This window comes from Theropithecus gelada, chromosome 5 (assembly GCF_003255815.1).
Source record: "Theropithecus gelada isolate Dixy chromosome 5, Tgel_1.0, whole genome shotgun sequence".
Taxonomy (NCBI): domain Eukaryota; kingdom Metazoa; phylum Chordata; class Mammalia; order Primates; family Cercopithecidae; genus Theropithecus; species Theropithecus gelada.
In genome coordinates, this window is record NC_037672.1 from 50,777,858 (window position 1) to 50,793,162 (window position 15,305).

General features: G+C 33.5%; 1 protein-coding gene across 1 annotated transcript in view; it reads right to left on the reverse strand.

Moving 5' to 3' along the window:
* The window catches only part of CCSER1 (coiled-coil serine rich protein 1), a 1,408,588-nt gene that overhangs the window by 463,873 nt on the left and 929,410 nt on the right, over positions 1 to 15,305 (reverse strand). The window contains exon 10 of the mRNA XM_025385587.1: positions 9,915 to 9,959. Coding sequence (XP_025241372.1) covers positions 9,915 to 9,959 — 45 coding nt within the window. The remainder of the gene's footprint in view (positions 1 to 9,914; positions 9,960 to 15,305) is intronic.

Genomic DNA, 15,305 nt, shown 5'->3' on the forward strand with positions numbered 1-15,305 from the left:
GGACATAGCAAGAAGGTGATCATCTGCAAGCCAAGAAGGGAGCTTGAGGAGAAAGCAAACCTGCTGATTTTGATGCTGGCATCAAAGATTTCTAGCCTCCAGAACTGTGAAAAATTAAAATGATGCCATTAAAGTCACCTACTTGGTGGTAATTTGTTACAGCAGCTTGAGCAGACAAATGTAGTGTAGAGTAGCAATTCTACTTAAAGCTATTATTTTGAACACAACTAATATTTGTATAAGACTGAAAGTCTCTAATTCTTGGATTTTTAATCTAATTGAGACAATTGTTTATAAAATAGTTTGACAACACCATGTTTCTTAGGAGCTAAACAATTAGAAATACATTTTTTTTCCATTATTAGGTAATCTTATTTAAAAGTTTTAGAGGACATATAGGTGAGGATGTGGTGATCACTGGGAAGGTACTGAGGGGCCCCTTTGGTATGATTAAAGTACAATGGTAAAAACTCATTAGAAGTGATCATCTTTCACGGGGCTGAGTGACGACCAATGGCTGGAGATTGTTTCAAAGTGCTTGGAGGATAGGATGTGAACAGAGAATGGACCTAATGTCAAATAATTGACCTTGAAGGAGAGATGACTAAGAGGTGGGAAGAAATCCGGAGATCTATTGCCAAGCTCAGAGAAGGGCAGCAAAGTTCTCCAGAGAAGAGCAGTGTTTTTCCGTTGTGGTTTTACAGGAACTAAATACGTTACACGGCAATGCCAAAAATTAAAAAAATTAGATAGTTTACACGAGGATTATTTGTTCAAGATGAAAATATAAACCAAAACAGAAAATAAAAAATCTTACTGTGATATGGTAAGTATCAAAATAATGAAAATGTTTGTTTTCTTCTCTATATTTTTGAGGTGGCAATTAGCTTCTATTTGTAATTAAGAAGGGAATCATAAGAGTTCACCCTCACTTGGATATGAATAAATACTTTTCTGATAAAAGCAAGCTGAATCAGTTCAACCATCTGGAGTAGTATTTTCTTTTATATTAATTGGCATAGTTAAAGAGCAAGAAATAATTACATAATCAGTTGCACACACAAAAACGCTGTAAGTTTGTTTAAGAATATGCTTTCAAATAAATATACAACGGAGCAAAATAAACATTATCATTTGTTTTTTGCCTTTTCAAATAAAAATATCTCTAAGGTTGAACTGATTCTAAAAATAATTTATGTTCCTTATAAAAAGATAAATCTAAATGTATATTGATTCAAAAGTCAAAATCCTTCTACTGTAATCCTTCTTGGTCCTCGCCTCTTTGTAATATCCACTGTAAAGCTACAAAACCTTACTTATATCCAGATTAAAAAGAAAAGACATGAACAAGAAAAATACGTTTCATTTCAGAACCTTGAAATCACAATATCTAACCATGCTGTATGAAGCTACAGTGTCATAAAATCTGCCTAATCCCTGCCTATTCTCAACCTTGCAAAACCTCCCTTTAACTAACCCAGTCTGGATTTTAACATCTTATAAAATATCTTCTCCTAATTTTCCCATTTAGAGACTTACAAAAACTTTGTTAATGTAGTGTTCTTTTTTTATTGCATGGGATCTAACATACTAGCTTTGTTCGCTCAACAGATTTCTTTCATTGTGGTCTTTTGTGGCATCAACAGTGAAAAACTGTAGAGATATAACACATAGTGAATTGAAACCCACCTGCAAGAGTTCCTCTGAAACATGTTTCTCTGAGGCCTCATAAGTCTCCCATTCAGAGGTCTGTCTGACTGCAAAAGTGAGGAGAATCCTGCTTTGGGTCTAAACTTAATTTATTTTTGTCAGTCTCTCAAATACAAAGTTTCTGCCTCCTAGAAATGAGAATGCTTTTTAAGTAATCCTTTGATTATTTAATCAACGTCAAAACCACTTATCCGTGATGAGAAACGACACTACTGTTTGTTTTTGTCACTCTCTGAGTCACTAAGAGGTATAGTTATAAAGACTCAGGAGTTCAGAAGTTCTTGATGCTCTTTGGACAAATTACTTTGATTACCTTTTCAAAACCTTATGAGGGCCTTCCTCAATCTTGTCTTGTTTGTTCCATTTAGTTTCATTTTGCTTGGAGGTAGAGGGTTTGTCAGGCCCTCAACCTGGTCTTTTTTTTTTTTTTTTTTTTTTTTTTTTTTTTTGAGACTGAGTCTTGCTCTGTTGCCAGGCTGGAGTGCAAGTGGAGCGATCTCAGTTCACTGCAACCTCTGCCTCCCGGGTTCAAGCAATTCCCCTGCCTCAGCCTCCCAAGTAGCTGTGATTACGGCACGTCACCACGCCCGGCTAATTTTTGTATTTTAGGAGAGACGGGGTTTCACCATGCTCAACCTGGTCTTAAACCAGGTTCTTAAGAGGTTGCCCCAGCAAAATTTTCATGTACTCTTATCAGATCGTTTGACCTTTCAGTCAAATTCCTACTTACGTTTCAGTTTAACTCATGCGCATATGTCTCTAACTGGCAATAATCCTACCAGGTACAATCTAAATTAGTGTCCATTTTGGAGAACTCTATCTTGGGAACATGATGGTTGAACTGCTTCTTCATGTAATTGATTAGTCTCAAATTACTGCTTAATCATATTGTAAATATTATTTTATGTGGCTTTCTGTGCATGTGTGTGTCTATGTGTGTAATGGATTTCTTATATTTAAGGCTGCTTTATCATCCCACAGTGATTTTATATCTGTCAGAAGCTGGCTCCCCCTCACTTGTTCCCCTTCCTTTCTCTCTCTTTTTTTTTCCTGCTTGTCTTGGAAAGTATTTTTCTGTCACTATGCGCCTACTCTAGGCACATATCTGATTCAGATAACCAGTCAAACACTTCCAAAGAAGGAGAAAAAAGTTAAACTGAGTGCACTTTTAATTGTTTTCTCACCATTTGAGATACTACTGTGATCTTTCTTACTAAAGTAGATCTACTAAGCTTAGTTTTGCTTGATCAACGGGTTTCTTTGGGGTCATTTCTCGGAATGTCAGTGATGTACAAACATAGAAGAGATCTTCAAAATCCAATCTGAAGATGACCCAGAACATATATAGGATGTGAAAGACAGCTTATAAAACCTATAGTCCTTAAGCACTGCCTTCAATAAAAAAATGCCATAAGTAGAAAAGCTAAATATTTTTTTCTCTCATCTGTAATATGAAATGTGGAAATAGAATATTCAAAGTTAAATAAAGATTCCAAAGTAGAATTTGTTGCCATATTTGAGATTTGCTACCTCAGAACAAATTTGGAACGTAAAATCCTTTAAAAAGCAGACTTGGCCTAGGATATTATTGATTGTCACGGTGTGGACTAGTCAACGCAGACAGTAAAATATCCGAATAGCATCTCTGACAGAACAAAATATGAAGGAAAGACCTGATTATATAAATAATAATAATAATAATGGTAACTGTTGCACGTGTTGGATGCTTCCTATGTGCCAGACACTACTCAAAGAGCTTTATACATATTAACTCATTTTCTCAACAAACTTTTGAAACAGGAACAATTATTATGGTCTTGTAATGTGTAGTTCTTCTAATTAAATGTTGATTTATAATAAGGACTAAATTGACTTTTTTTTTCATCTTGCCCAAATTCCTATATAAAAGGTCTGGGGAGTCATGCCCTACAAATCATAAATTCTCATCAGATGGGTTTTATTTAACTCTATATATTGTGACTTACTTTCCAGCCTGTCTCTGGCATAACATTACAAGACAAAGAAGAAAATCAAAATATTTTACCCCAAAACATGTTTCTTTGCTATATCTTGAAATGGCCCTGCAAAGTTGTCCTTTGTGGGGGAAAATTAGCATCTGTAAAGAATCTCTATTAACATAGCTGGTTCTTTTTCTTCCTGGCCCTCTCAAGTCTAAAGAGATTAACTAAGAGTCTAGCACCTTTTAAAGATCTGAATAAGAAATCCTTGTCATCTATTGTCTCTAAGTGCAGCCACTATAAGACCTCAAAAGAACCTTGGTCTCCACAGTCTTTTATCTTAACCTGAACATTTCCTTTCCGTCATCCCAAGTCTTTAGATAAACTCAACCAATTGTCAAACAGAAAATGTTTAAATTTACCCATAGCCTGGAAGCATCCCCCACATCACCCGCTGCTTTGAGCCGTCCTGTCTTTCTGGACCAAACCAATGTATTTCTTAAATGTATTTCATTGATGTCTCATGCCTCCCTAAAATGTAAAAAACCAAGCTGCGCCCCTACTACCTTGAGCACATGTTCTCGGGGTCTCCTGAGGGCTATGTCACAGACCATGGTCACTTATGTGGCTCAGAATAAATCTCTTCCAATATTTTACAGAGTTTGACTCTTTTCATTGACAGTAAGTATAAAGATCTTTACTCTCCTTCTTGCCTGTCAATTCTGAGTTCTGAGTTTTTTTTTTACTGAGTCCTTAAAGGGTCTCTTGATCTCAAATTCACACTGTTCATCAGATACATCTTAGTGGCAGGCTATAGGCACCTAACAACTGAAAAATTCTATATATTTCCCAAAAAATTGTCATCACTGAGATTATAAAAGATTTTCTTATTCTACTAAACTACACGGAAACTAAGAATGGGATATCTAAAGTTGAACTGAAGTAGAAAATTCAAGATACTATATTCTGCATATTAGAAAATAAAGAAAACATACAAGTAGAAGCAAGTTTTGCAAAAAAAATATCAGAGAAAACTTGTAATCATGATCTATTTCTTTTGGAAGATACTTTTTATTCAAGGCACAAGGCTATAAAATAAGTATACTTATCTTCTATAATTTCTAAATTATACAAAATACTAGACCTTAAGAGAACAATATTGCCTAATGGTTTTTGCTAACTCTTATCCCCAAGAATAGTACATTTTCTTCAATTTTAGTTCTGTTCTTAGAAGTTGCATATTTTTCTTCTTTTATCCCTTTAAAAAAATAATTCTCAGCTGGGCATGGTGGCTCACGCCTGTAATCCCAGCACTTTGGGAGGCCAAGGCGGGTGGATCATGGGGTCAGGAGATCCAGACCATCCTGGCTAACACGGTGAAACCCTATCTCTACTAAAAATACAAAAAAAAAAAAAAAAAAATTAGCCGGGGGTAGTGATGCACACCTGTAGTCCCAGCTACTCAGGAGGCTGAGGCAGGAGAATGGCGTGAACCCGGGAGGCGGAGTTTGCAGTGAGTAGAGATCTCACCACTGCTCTTCAGCCTGGGCGACAGAACAAGACTTCATCTCAAAAAAAAAAAAAAAAAAACACACAAAAAACAATTCTCTCCAGTGATCTCTCAGGCAAGAGAAAAGAGTGACTTTGCTTAACTCAAGCAATAACCTAGTCCTAAAGTAGTCTGATTCATAATTCTAATTAAGTCATAAATGGAAAGAGAAATCATTGGTGATTTTTATTTCATTCCAATTGAAATCATTCTTGTGTTAATGTTACAGGTTGATAAGTTACTTTGAAATTCAGAATATAATTTATCTGATTCTCAGAATTTTCTCTTTTGGAGAGAATTAAAATGATTTTCCATTTCAAGTAGAAATATGTAATTCCTCAAAAGATAAAACAATGCAAAGTCTGTCCAAGTCTATTAGCAAAGGCATACAGTCCACTATCAGAATAAAATAATTACTTTCTTTAGGATGTTATATGCTCAAATGATAGTTTACATCAATAAAGAATCTTGAAGTATTATTTTCAATGATTAATTAATGTAAATATAAAACAGGGCTGGGAAAAGAGTATTTAACTAAACATTGATTTTCAATCTGCCTTTTTTCAACTGTCTCTAATTATGTTTCTTTAAGTCTCTGAGGTTTGTATCATCAATAATTTCCTATTTACGGTTTTCAGCAAAGAAAATAGAGAATCAGCACACTGTAATCCAGCAGAGAAAATTAGTGAAGCATTCTGGACTCCAAAATAGATAACAGGTTATAAGATGCTCATTATTTTCTTGAGAATGATACATTCATAAATCAGCTATTTTAATAATTTAAAATGTATATTTTTTTCCTAAGTGTCTGTAAAAATCTATCTGTGCTTGCAATCCCACAAATAAAAGTGGGATGTTTTTAATATCAATGGCATGATCACGCAAATATCATCAACTGAAAAATTTCCAAAACACGTGGGAATTTTTGCAGTAATGTGGAATGAGTATGTCTATAAAGTTGTTGATCATATTTCTAAATACTTTAGAAATGACCTAAAGTGTTAATTCTCTTTCTGATGTTTAAGAAGCATATTTATAATCAGTTTTATAAGAGTATAAACTATTTATCTAAAATATTCAAGTGTACCAATATTAACCTTTTTTCAGAATTCCAGATTAATAACGACAACATTATCCCTGCCAAGACTGTTCATCACTTTAAGAGATCTGAGTCATGCAAAGTATATAAAAGTGATCCTTGATCACTATACATTTGTTCTTCATTTGCATAGCCTCTTTGGTTCCTGAGTTTCTGTAACTTCCAATAACAGTCTTAATCCAAAAATTCCAATAGCTAGTGTATTTCATATTAGCTTATCACATTCAATAGAATTTCAGAAGCTAAATATTTATTCCTGATTTAGATATTGAACCATAATTATTAGTTCTCCTCATCATGATATAAAGTCACATATCATGTGATTTTAGACCTGTGATACAGAATATTCAGAATATCAATGGTTGGGCATTTTTGAGGTAGGGTAAAAATAGAGACAATCTGCCATTCCAAAACTGTGCACACAGGCACACACAGATGAAGCTTTAATACTTAAAAACTGACCTTTGGAAAAAAAAAAAAAAAAAAAAAACTACCTAAAATAACAAAGGTATTTTAAAGTATTTTAAGAAAAATTACAGTAACTCAGTGTTATACACACTTAATGAAAAAAATGATTTATCTATGTGTCTTACCCAGTCAATTTCACTGAGGTTTTTCTATGAGTTGCAAAATCCCACTGGATGCAAGAAAATTGTTTATAATCAGAAATATCTGTTAAACCATCACATTTTGTATAGCATTCTACTAATCTCCCCTTTTAAACAAGCTTTTTATTATCTATTATAATCAGCCCCCTCAAATTGTATACACAATATGCATGTATAAAAATGCAAAAATACCAATATAACTGGAGTTATTTTATACAGCTAATAACTATTTTAGTATATGTGCTGCCGAAGCGAGCACTACAGCTAATAACTATTTTCATATATTTCACAATTTAGCAATTTAGGTGTTATCTATCTCTATTTCCTTTAGAAAACTAATTTACATTTTAATCACTTCTTCATAATTTATATTTTCATATAGTATATAGTTTCAAATCTAGCCTTCTTGTCTGGCAATTAGATTTTTAATGGTATTTACCACTTAGCGAAATAGCATATTACTGTCTATTTCATTTTCTATGAATACTCTGTTCTCATTACTTCAATAAATAAATAGAACATTTTAAATGGCACTTCTTAAATCTTCTTATAACTATTTGGTAATAAGCCCTTGATATTGCATCCATCAACACCTATTGGTAATAGCTGTCATTTGAACTGAGAAATTAATTCATCATAATAAGTAATTATTGTCATTTATCAATCATAATAATAGCATTACAATGAGAAATTCTAGGAAATCATTTGGAGTAAGAGTTTTCTAAACCCCCCCGTTTCAATTTAACATAATCAGAAGTACATTGTACATCGTATTATGCACACACATAATAGAACACAACAAACAGAAATTAGATATATACATGTCCCATTTCTTACATGAGATCACAAGGTCCTTAACATAGTAATTGTACTCTTTGTTTACAGGTCATCTACCATTGAGACTTGAAAATAACAGTTTTTACAATATACTTCACCTAATTGTCTTATACCTCCCTAAAGTTTCTTATCTTAGAACACACTAGGCCTCTTAGTCACAGGGAAAGCTAAGGTTAAGTATTTAGATTGAATAGAAATATGCCTAAGTAACCCTGTGCTGCCCCAAGTGGAAGTAAAGTAGTTGTTTTGAATTTTAATAGTGACATTTACTTTCTGGTCACGAATTAGAGGTGTCAAGTGGAGAAGACATTACTGGATTATGGTTAATTTCATGACCTTAGCTTTTTATAATTATTCCATTACCCTGAGGGAGAAGGCCAAAATCAATGTTGTCCCTTCTATGGAGATATATACATTAAATTGTATTACAATTTTGACCTTCACAGAAATCACAAGGTAGTTTTGAGAACAATATACTTCTAAAATTAATTTAAACACATTTTCACCATGTTCCTTACTTATAAGTGCACTTATAATAAAAATAAAATCGAAGGACGTTAGAAAAATAAGCAATACAATTTAAGAGCCACTCTTTCAATAAAACCCCATCATTATGCATTTAAAAATAATGCATAATGAAAAACTATAAAAATCTTAGTAAAACAAATGCAGAATTTTGCCACCATTTAGCAATGCCATTGTACGGATATATGGATTTCAGTTTTCCTTCTTTTGACACACAGCGGCTATTAGACTAGGAAACAGCAAGGAGAAGCCGAGTAACTCCATTTGTATGTCCCTAAAGGCACTAAATCAGCAGAGATAAATTGCGGCAGTACTGCTTGGATGTAAACTTTCACTTAGGAGGTGATCAGTTTAGTTCTTTCTATAAGTAGATCCATTTTGGTCATGTCTGAATGAAAGCAGTCACTCTCACAAAGCTGTAAAAGGCTCTGAGATCCTCCTTATGAAGTGCATTTTTCCCCAGTTATACTGATGACCATATTCTTATCATCTTGCTCTCCTACAACATGAAAAATATCTAAAGATTTATCTATGTTTCACCTCATCCAGCTCTTCCATCAACGTGAACCAACTTTATGTGTTTCTAAATAAAAATAGATTCTTCTGGATAGGAAATAGCTGAGAAAATGGAAAGAGACCTTAAATGACAAATTCACTAGGAACTAAAATGTCAAATACTAAAATCATGCAACTGGTATTAAAACATCAAGGAAAGCTGGCAAACACCACTATAGGGAAGAAATCTGTTTCTACAGAAAGGAGGCTACAAATGGAGAGGACAGTGTGATTTATTTCCTCATTTTATAGGACAAAATACCTTCACTTTTGTACAAAAATTGCTATATAAGTATCACCAAAAATGATTTTCTTTTGTGCAGCGAGAATGTTTTGATTTACTGAATTAAATATTCCACCCTTCCCACACCTCCCAGCAACCTGAGTCACAGAGTTAAGTACAGCATTTATACATTTAGCATGGAAAAAAATTTAAGTGATGTTAAGTCTTCACATTCAGTTAGGATCAGAAAATAATGTGCACCGTATAAATTCTATGGTATTATGTTTGGTACTGTTAAAAATTTCTCCTTGTTATAAAGCATCTGGGGTAGGCAATAATGAAAGAAGTTTTAAAATCACTAGCTTTATCAGAGCAACTTCATACTCTCTAATAATGCATACCAACCTACTAGCATATGCCAAAAGCCTTTGACAGGAAAATGAAGAATCCCAAATGTCATAAAATGTTTGCATTGTTAGAATTTTGCTAATTTCTCAGTAAGTCTCAGTTTTAAAAATTGCATTGTAATGTTTGCTTAAAAAGGCTTTTCTGCCCCCAGTGAAAGGACCTGCTTCTACAGAAATCCATTATAACAGAAACAATGTTTGCCTAATCAGAGAAACAACATTTTCTTTAGCTTCAGAGGAACAAGCACAAATAACACATTTACATAAACATGTAAAATATGCTTTGGCCAGAATGAACGGAGCCTTATGCATACAACATTCTCTTCAATGCATCTCCATTTCCATTATCAATGTAATTATCATCAATCACCATCACCACATCACTGCAACACCATAGCCATGTTTCCTCTTTTTCCCTGTCCCTCTTCTTTAAACATTCTTACCTCTCTCCCTCCTTGAACTGTCTCTAGTCTTTTCAAGTTTAAACCCTGAAAAAGAAAAGCAAAATATATTATTATTGGCAGAGAAGAAGTAAATAATAATTCATACTAGTGCAAGAATTTTGAAATAAAGGAAATAATTCACTTATTCATAACACAGATCTGTATATAGATGACTATCTCATGTGTGTATGTGTCTGTGAGTATGTAGCTAAGTAAGTCTTCAAATGTAGTCCCAATGCATTTCCTGCTGACCCCTAGATCATAAGTAAAAATAAAATATTAATATGTCTATTTTACGCAATGATTGCCTACCCTTTGTTGAAACCAAAGATATTGTTTAAACTTGAACTAGTACGTACAGTATATTCTACGATGGTAAGCTCCTGCTCTATTTCACCTACTGGCAGATCTCAGTGCCCAAACAAAGTCAGATTGATAAAAGACAGCAGAAGCCCTTGCAGTACTGCTGATTATCTATAAAATATTCAGGATTTTATTTCCTGTCAAAGGGCTTTCTCTCTCTTCTATTAGCATACCTGCTCTCCACAATATAAAAAGAGGATCCACTTTAAGTTCCTAATAAGCAATATACTTAATTAAAAGAAGAAAGAGTTATTGTTTTCCTTAGCAAGTCAATTTTGTCATTAAAAGTAATGGCAAAAACTGCAATTACTTTTGCACCAATCTGATAAATTATTTAACAATGCTTTGGAAAAAATAAATTTAAAAATGTTCATACTACCATTAAGAATTTTGATTAAAATAAAAGTATTTCTCTATTTCTGATGAAAATCTGAATAGTACATAATCATAATTATATATTTGCATTACCAATGCATTTATCACATACATTGCACTACCAATGTATAAGGTTAAAAAAAAAGAAAAAAAAAAGTCCTGTAATAAAGATGCACTAGACCCATTATGTTTCTAGCTTTATATTTAGGAATTTAAGAAGATATTATTACTGTTGTTATTTCATTAAGTAGCAACAATAATAATGCTGGGAGTGCAATATTGTAGTTAAGTATTTCATAGTTACAGGAAAAATACATTACAGGATAACTTTTTTTTCATTTGGCTACAGCATTTATGTTTTAAAAAATTTCAGGGTTTTTTCAAAAATGTTATCTCTTCATCAATAAAAGTAATTTCTTGATTGTTTAGATAAAAACACATGAGATACATATTAACTAAACCATTTTATTTTAAACAGTAGCTTTACTACTCTCTTGACCCTAGAAAAGGTTCTAGAATCAACACAGCAAACCATTTATTTTTGTAAAAAGGTAGTAGCCTGTTTTCTGATTATAGAAAATTATCTACATTTATAGAACACAGTTTGAAGAGGCTAAATTTTATGTGACAAATAATATAAAACAAAAAGTTAGAACATTTCTTAAATGTAAAGTTTATGCTAAAAGTAAATTCTGAAGTAGTACTCATGCTTATAGTTTTTTACATCTGGGAGATAGTATAATGGGATGCTTTTGAATTCAGACTGACGTAGTTTTAAATCTCTGGTTTGTCACTTTCTTCTGAACGCCCTTTAGTAAATTACATAATGTCTCTCAATTTCATCTTTTGTGACTGAAAAATAATAAATATAGTAGCTATCAAATGTATTTGCTAGGAAGATTAAATGAGATATTATATGTAACAGCATTTAGCAAAGACCAGGCACAGCATATTCCAAAACAGTAATTATTGTCTTCTCTTCTTCCTCCTATTTTTATCATTATTACACATATATAATTAGTTAAATATAAGATCAATTTGAGGCTGGACATGGTGCTCATGCCTGTAATCTCAGCTCCTTGGGAGACAGAGATAGTTGGATCACTTGAGGTCAGGAGTTCGAGACCAGCCTGGTCAACATGGTAAAACCCTGTCTCTACTAAAAATACAAAAAAATTAGCTGGGAATGGTGGGGGGTGCCTGTAATCCCAGCTACACAGAAGGCTGAGGCAGGAGAATAGCTTGAACCCAGAAGGCAGACGTTGTCGTGAGCTGAGATCATGGGAGTATTGTTTTCATAAAGCTTGTGGGGAAAACATTGGCCTTATATCTTTAAACAGTTTTCTGACCCTCAATTTTCCTACCATCTAATTCTAGAACTCAAATTATATGTTAAATAACTTGTTATTGTCTCCAAAATCACTGACACTGTTTACTTTTGTACAACCTCCTTTTTCCTTGATATTTTATATGTTTTCTATTGTTACACCTTCAAGTTCATTGATCTTTTCTTCTGCAGTATCTAATCTGCTTTCAATCCCATTCAGTGAAATTTTTATTTCAGCTATCTTGGTTTTCATTTCTAGAAGTTTAATTTTGATATTATTTTATTATCTATTTCTCTCATTATATTTATATTTCTCTTTAATTCCTTGACATTTATATTTGTAATAATGTTTTAAACTTTTTCTGTTAACTTCATTATCTGTCATTTACAGGTCTGTTTCTATTGACTGAATTTTCTCCTGACATGAGTCATATTTTATTATTTTTTCTCATGTCCAGTAATTTTTTATTGGTTGCCAGATATTATACATTTTGTTTAGTGTTAGATTTAGTTGTATTGATTTAGACGTAGAATTGTCCCTGGGAGACAGTTAAGTTACCCGTGACTCATACTGATTCCTCTGAGGCTTGCATTAAACAATTTTTAGGGTGAGTCTGAAGTAGTCTAGTATTAAGTTATCCCTGTTCCTAAGGCTTGGTCCTTCTGTGCTCTCTACTGAACTCCCTCTGTATTTAATGGGGGTTCACTACTCTGGCTGATGGGAAATCAAAAGATTCCCAGACCTGTGAGACCCCTGGGAATTCTACTTAGAGTTCACTCTAATTATTCTTTTCCAGCAGTTGTTTGTCACCTGGTCATATGGAATTTCACATTACGAATGTGTAGATTGCTATTCAAACAAAGATTCTGGGGAGCCCCTCTGCAGAGTTCTAGAACTCTTTGTGTATTTCCCTCATTTCTGGTAATCTGCCCCACAAATTCTAGCTCCTTTGTTCTCTCTAAACTCAGATCTTTGTCTCCTCAACTACAAAATTAAATACCATGAAGTTATGTTTAGGCTGTTCCTCCATATGCCACGTATCATGGTCTAAAAATTGCCTCCAGTCAGAAATTCCAGTGTTGGAATCATCTCTTCATTTGCTTCCCTTCTCTTGAAGATCATAGCATTTCTATATATTTAGTCCAGTTTTCTAGCAATGAAAGCTGGAGGACAAGTCTTACAGACAGAACTCCTTCATGAATAGAAACAGAAGTCAAGATAAATATTATTTTAGCTTATTTTTTCAAAGGAGGACATTGAAGCCTACAGAATTTAAATTATGTGACTAAGTTTCAGATCCAGTAAGTACAAAAGTAAAACTTAAACGAATATTTCAAGAGCCTCAATACCAGGTTCATCCTTTCATCCTTAGTCAAATTGTTTTAAACTTCCATCAGTCAAAATGTTTAATGTTGTATTACATACTTTTGAATACAAATTTATTGTAACATGAAATTCATGCATGAGTAACCATGATTCTTCAAGGCAACACAGTAATTAAAAGGAGCTGAGAATCAGCATTTAGTGGAAAACAAAAAACAAACAAAAAAAACAAAAAACACATGGTTGGAATATGGACTGGACTGAAAGGCAAGCTTGCCAGAGTAGATAAGATGTACTGTGTAAACAATGTAAAAAGCTTGGTGGTAATTTAGGCACTAGATTATTGACAGATCAAGCTTCAGGTTGAAAACCTGAAGCAGTGTATCTGATGACAAGAATTTGAGAGCTGTGTGGGCAAAGAATAATGGCTTATGAGGATTTTCCATATGATACTAGGGCTTTAGACAAGATTGTGTTTCAAAGGAGAAGTAAGGTATACTGAGATTCACTAATTCTATGAACTGGGAGATGCCAAGCCTTAACTGATAGCAGAAATTGCTCTTGAGTACTAGAGCAAGACTATCTTCAAGTTGGAAGGTCAGGTGACTTGAATGTGGAAAACTGTTAGGGAGGTATCAACTGTGACTTACAACCTCTGCTAGGAAACCTGCACAATCTTGATTTTTACTGACTCTTATTAACAGTAACCTAGTTGATTTGCTTTAAAAGATCATACTGTAATATCACCCCAACTAACCAAGAAATAACATTTAGCACAAGGGATATTTTCAAAATAAGTATTAATCTAAAATAACCCAAACACCTTTATTTGTGTTCACTTATATATACCACACGATTAAAAAAATCCTTTGCATTTTTATACTATTATATAATTTCCACTAAGACACATATTAAAATAATTCAGAAACAAGAATATGTTTTAATTCTTTTTTTTTTTTTCTTTTTTTGAGACAGAGTTTTGCTCTTATCACCCAGGCTGCAGTGCAGTGGCACGATCTCAGCTCACTGCAACCTCTGCCTCCCAGGTTCAAGCAATTCTCCTTGCCTCAGCCTCCCAAGTAGCTGGGATTACAGGCACCCGCCACCATGGCCGGCTAATTTTTTTTTTTTTTTTTTGGTATTTTTAGTAGAGACGGGGTTTCACTATGTTGGCCAGGCTAGTCTCAAACTCCTGACCTAGTGATCCAACCGCCTCGGCCTCTCAAAGTGCTGGGATTACAAGAATGAGCCACCACGCCCGGCCTGAATATGTTTTAATTCTATTCACTGATGTACACACAAACAGTCAAATTATTCATATATATACGTATGCATATGGGTTGATTCTTAATATAAGATTCACAGAATTTTAATTGATTTAAAATCCACTTTTGTTATTCTTCAACCATATAAATGCAATATTTACCTAGCATGTCTTGAACAAAGTGTATTTAAAAATACTCTGGAGGACGTGGTTGGAAAAAATTCATTTCCCTCAGTATACATATTTCTCACTAGAGAATAGGAAATCTCTGCATTGATCAAAATTAATCACATAAGACCAAACTAAAATGTTATAAATTGTAGGCAGGAAAAAAATTACCCTAAAGCAAATGTTCTGCAGTGTGTTAAATTAAGATGGTTTAGTACGGCAGTAAGGGAGAAAGGCTATTAACTGAAAAAAAAAAAAAAAAAAAAATAGAACTTCCTATCAAAATTTCTCTTGCATTCCAGTATCCACATGAACACCCCTGGTAACCGTGCTGGCATATAGACCCACTTTGTCTAAGGTACTCAGGGATGTGAGGGAAGAGATCCACCCCTTCATAAGGATTAGAAACCCTTCTAAAATTTCTATCATGTCCTAAGGATTTTCCCTGCTTCCCTGTAAACAAACAGGCAGAAATATACTATATAATATCCCTAGATTTGGTTGATTTATTTTTTCTAATTGAAAAAATATAGATTGGACAGATGGAATAAAAATAAATATTTTATTTCT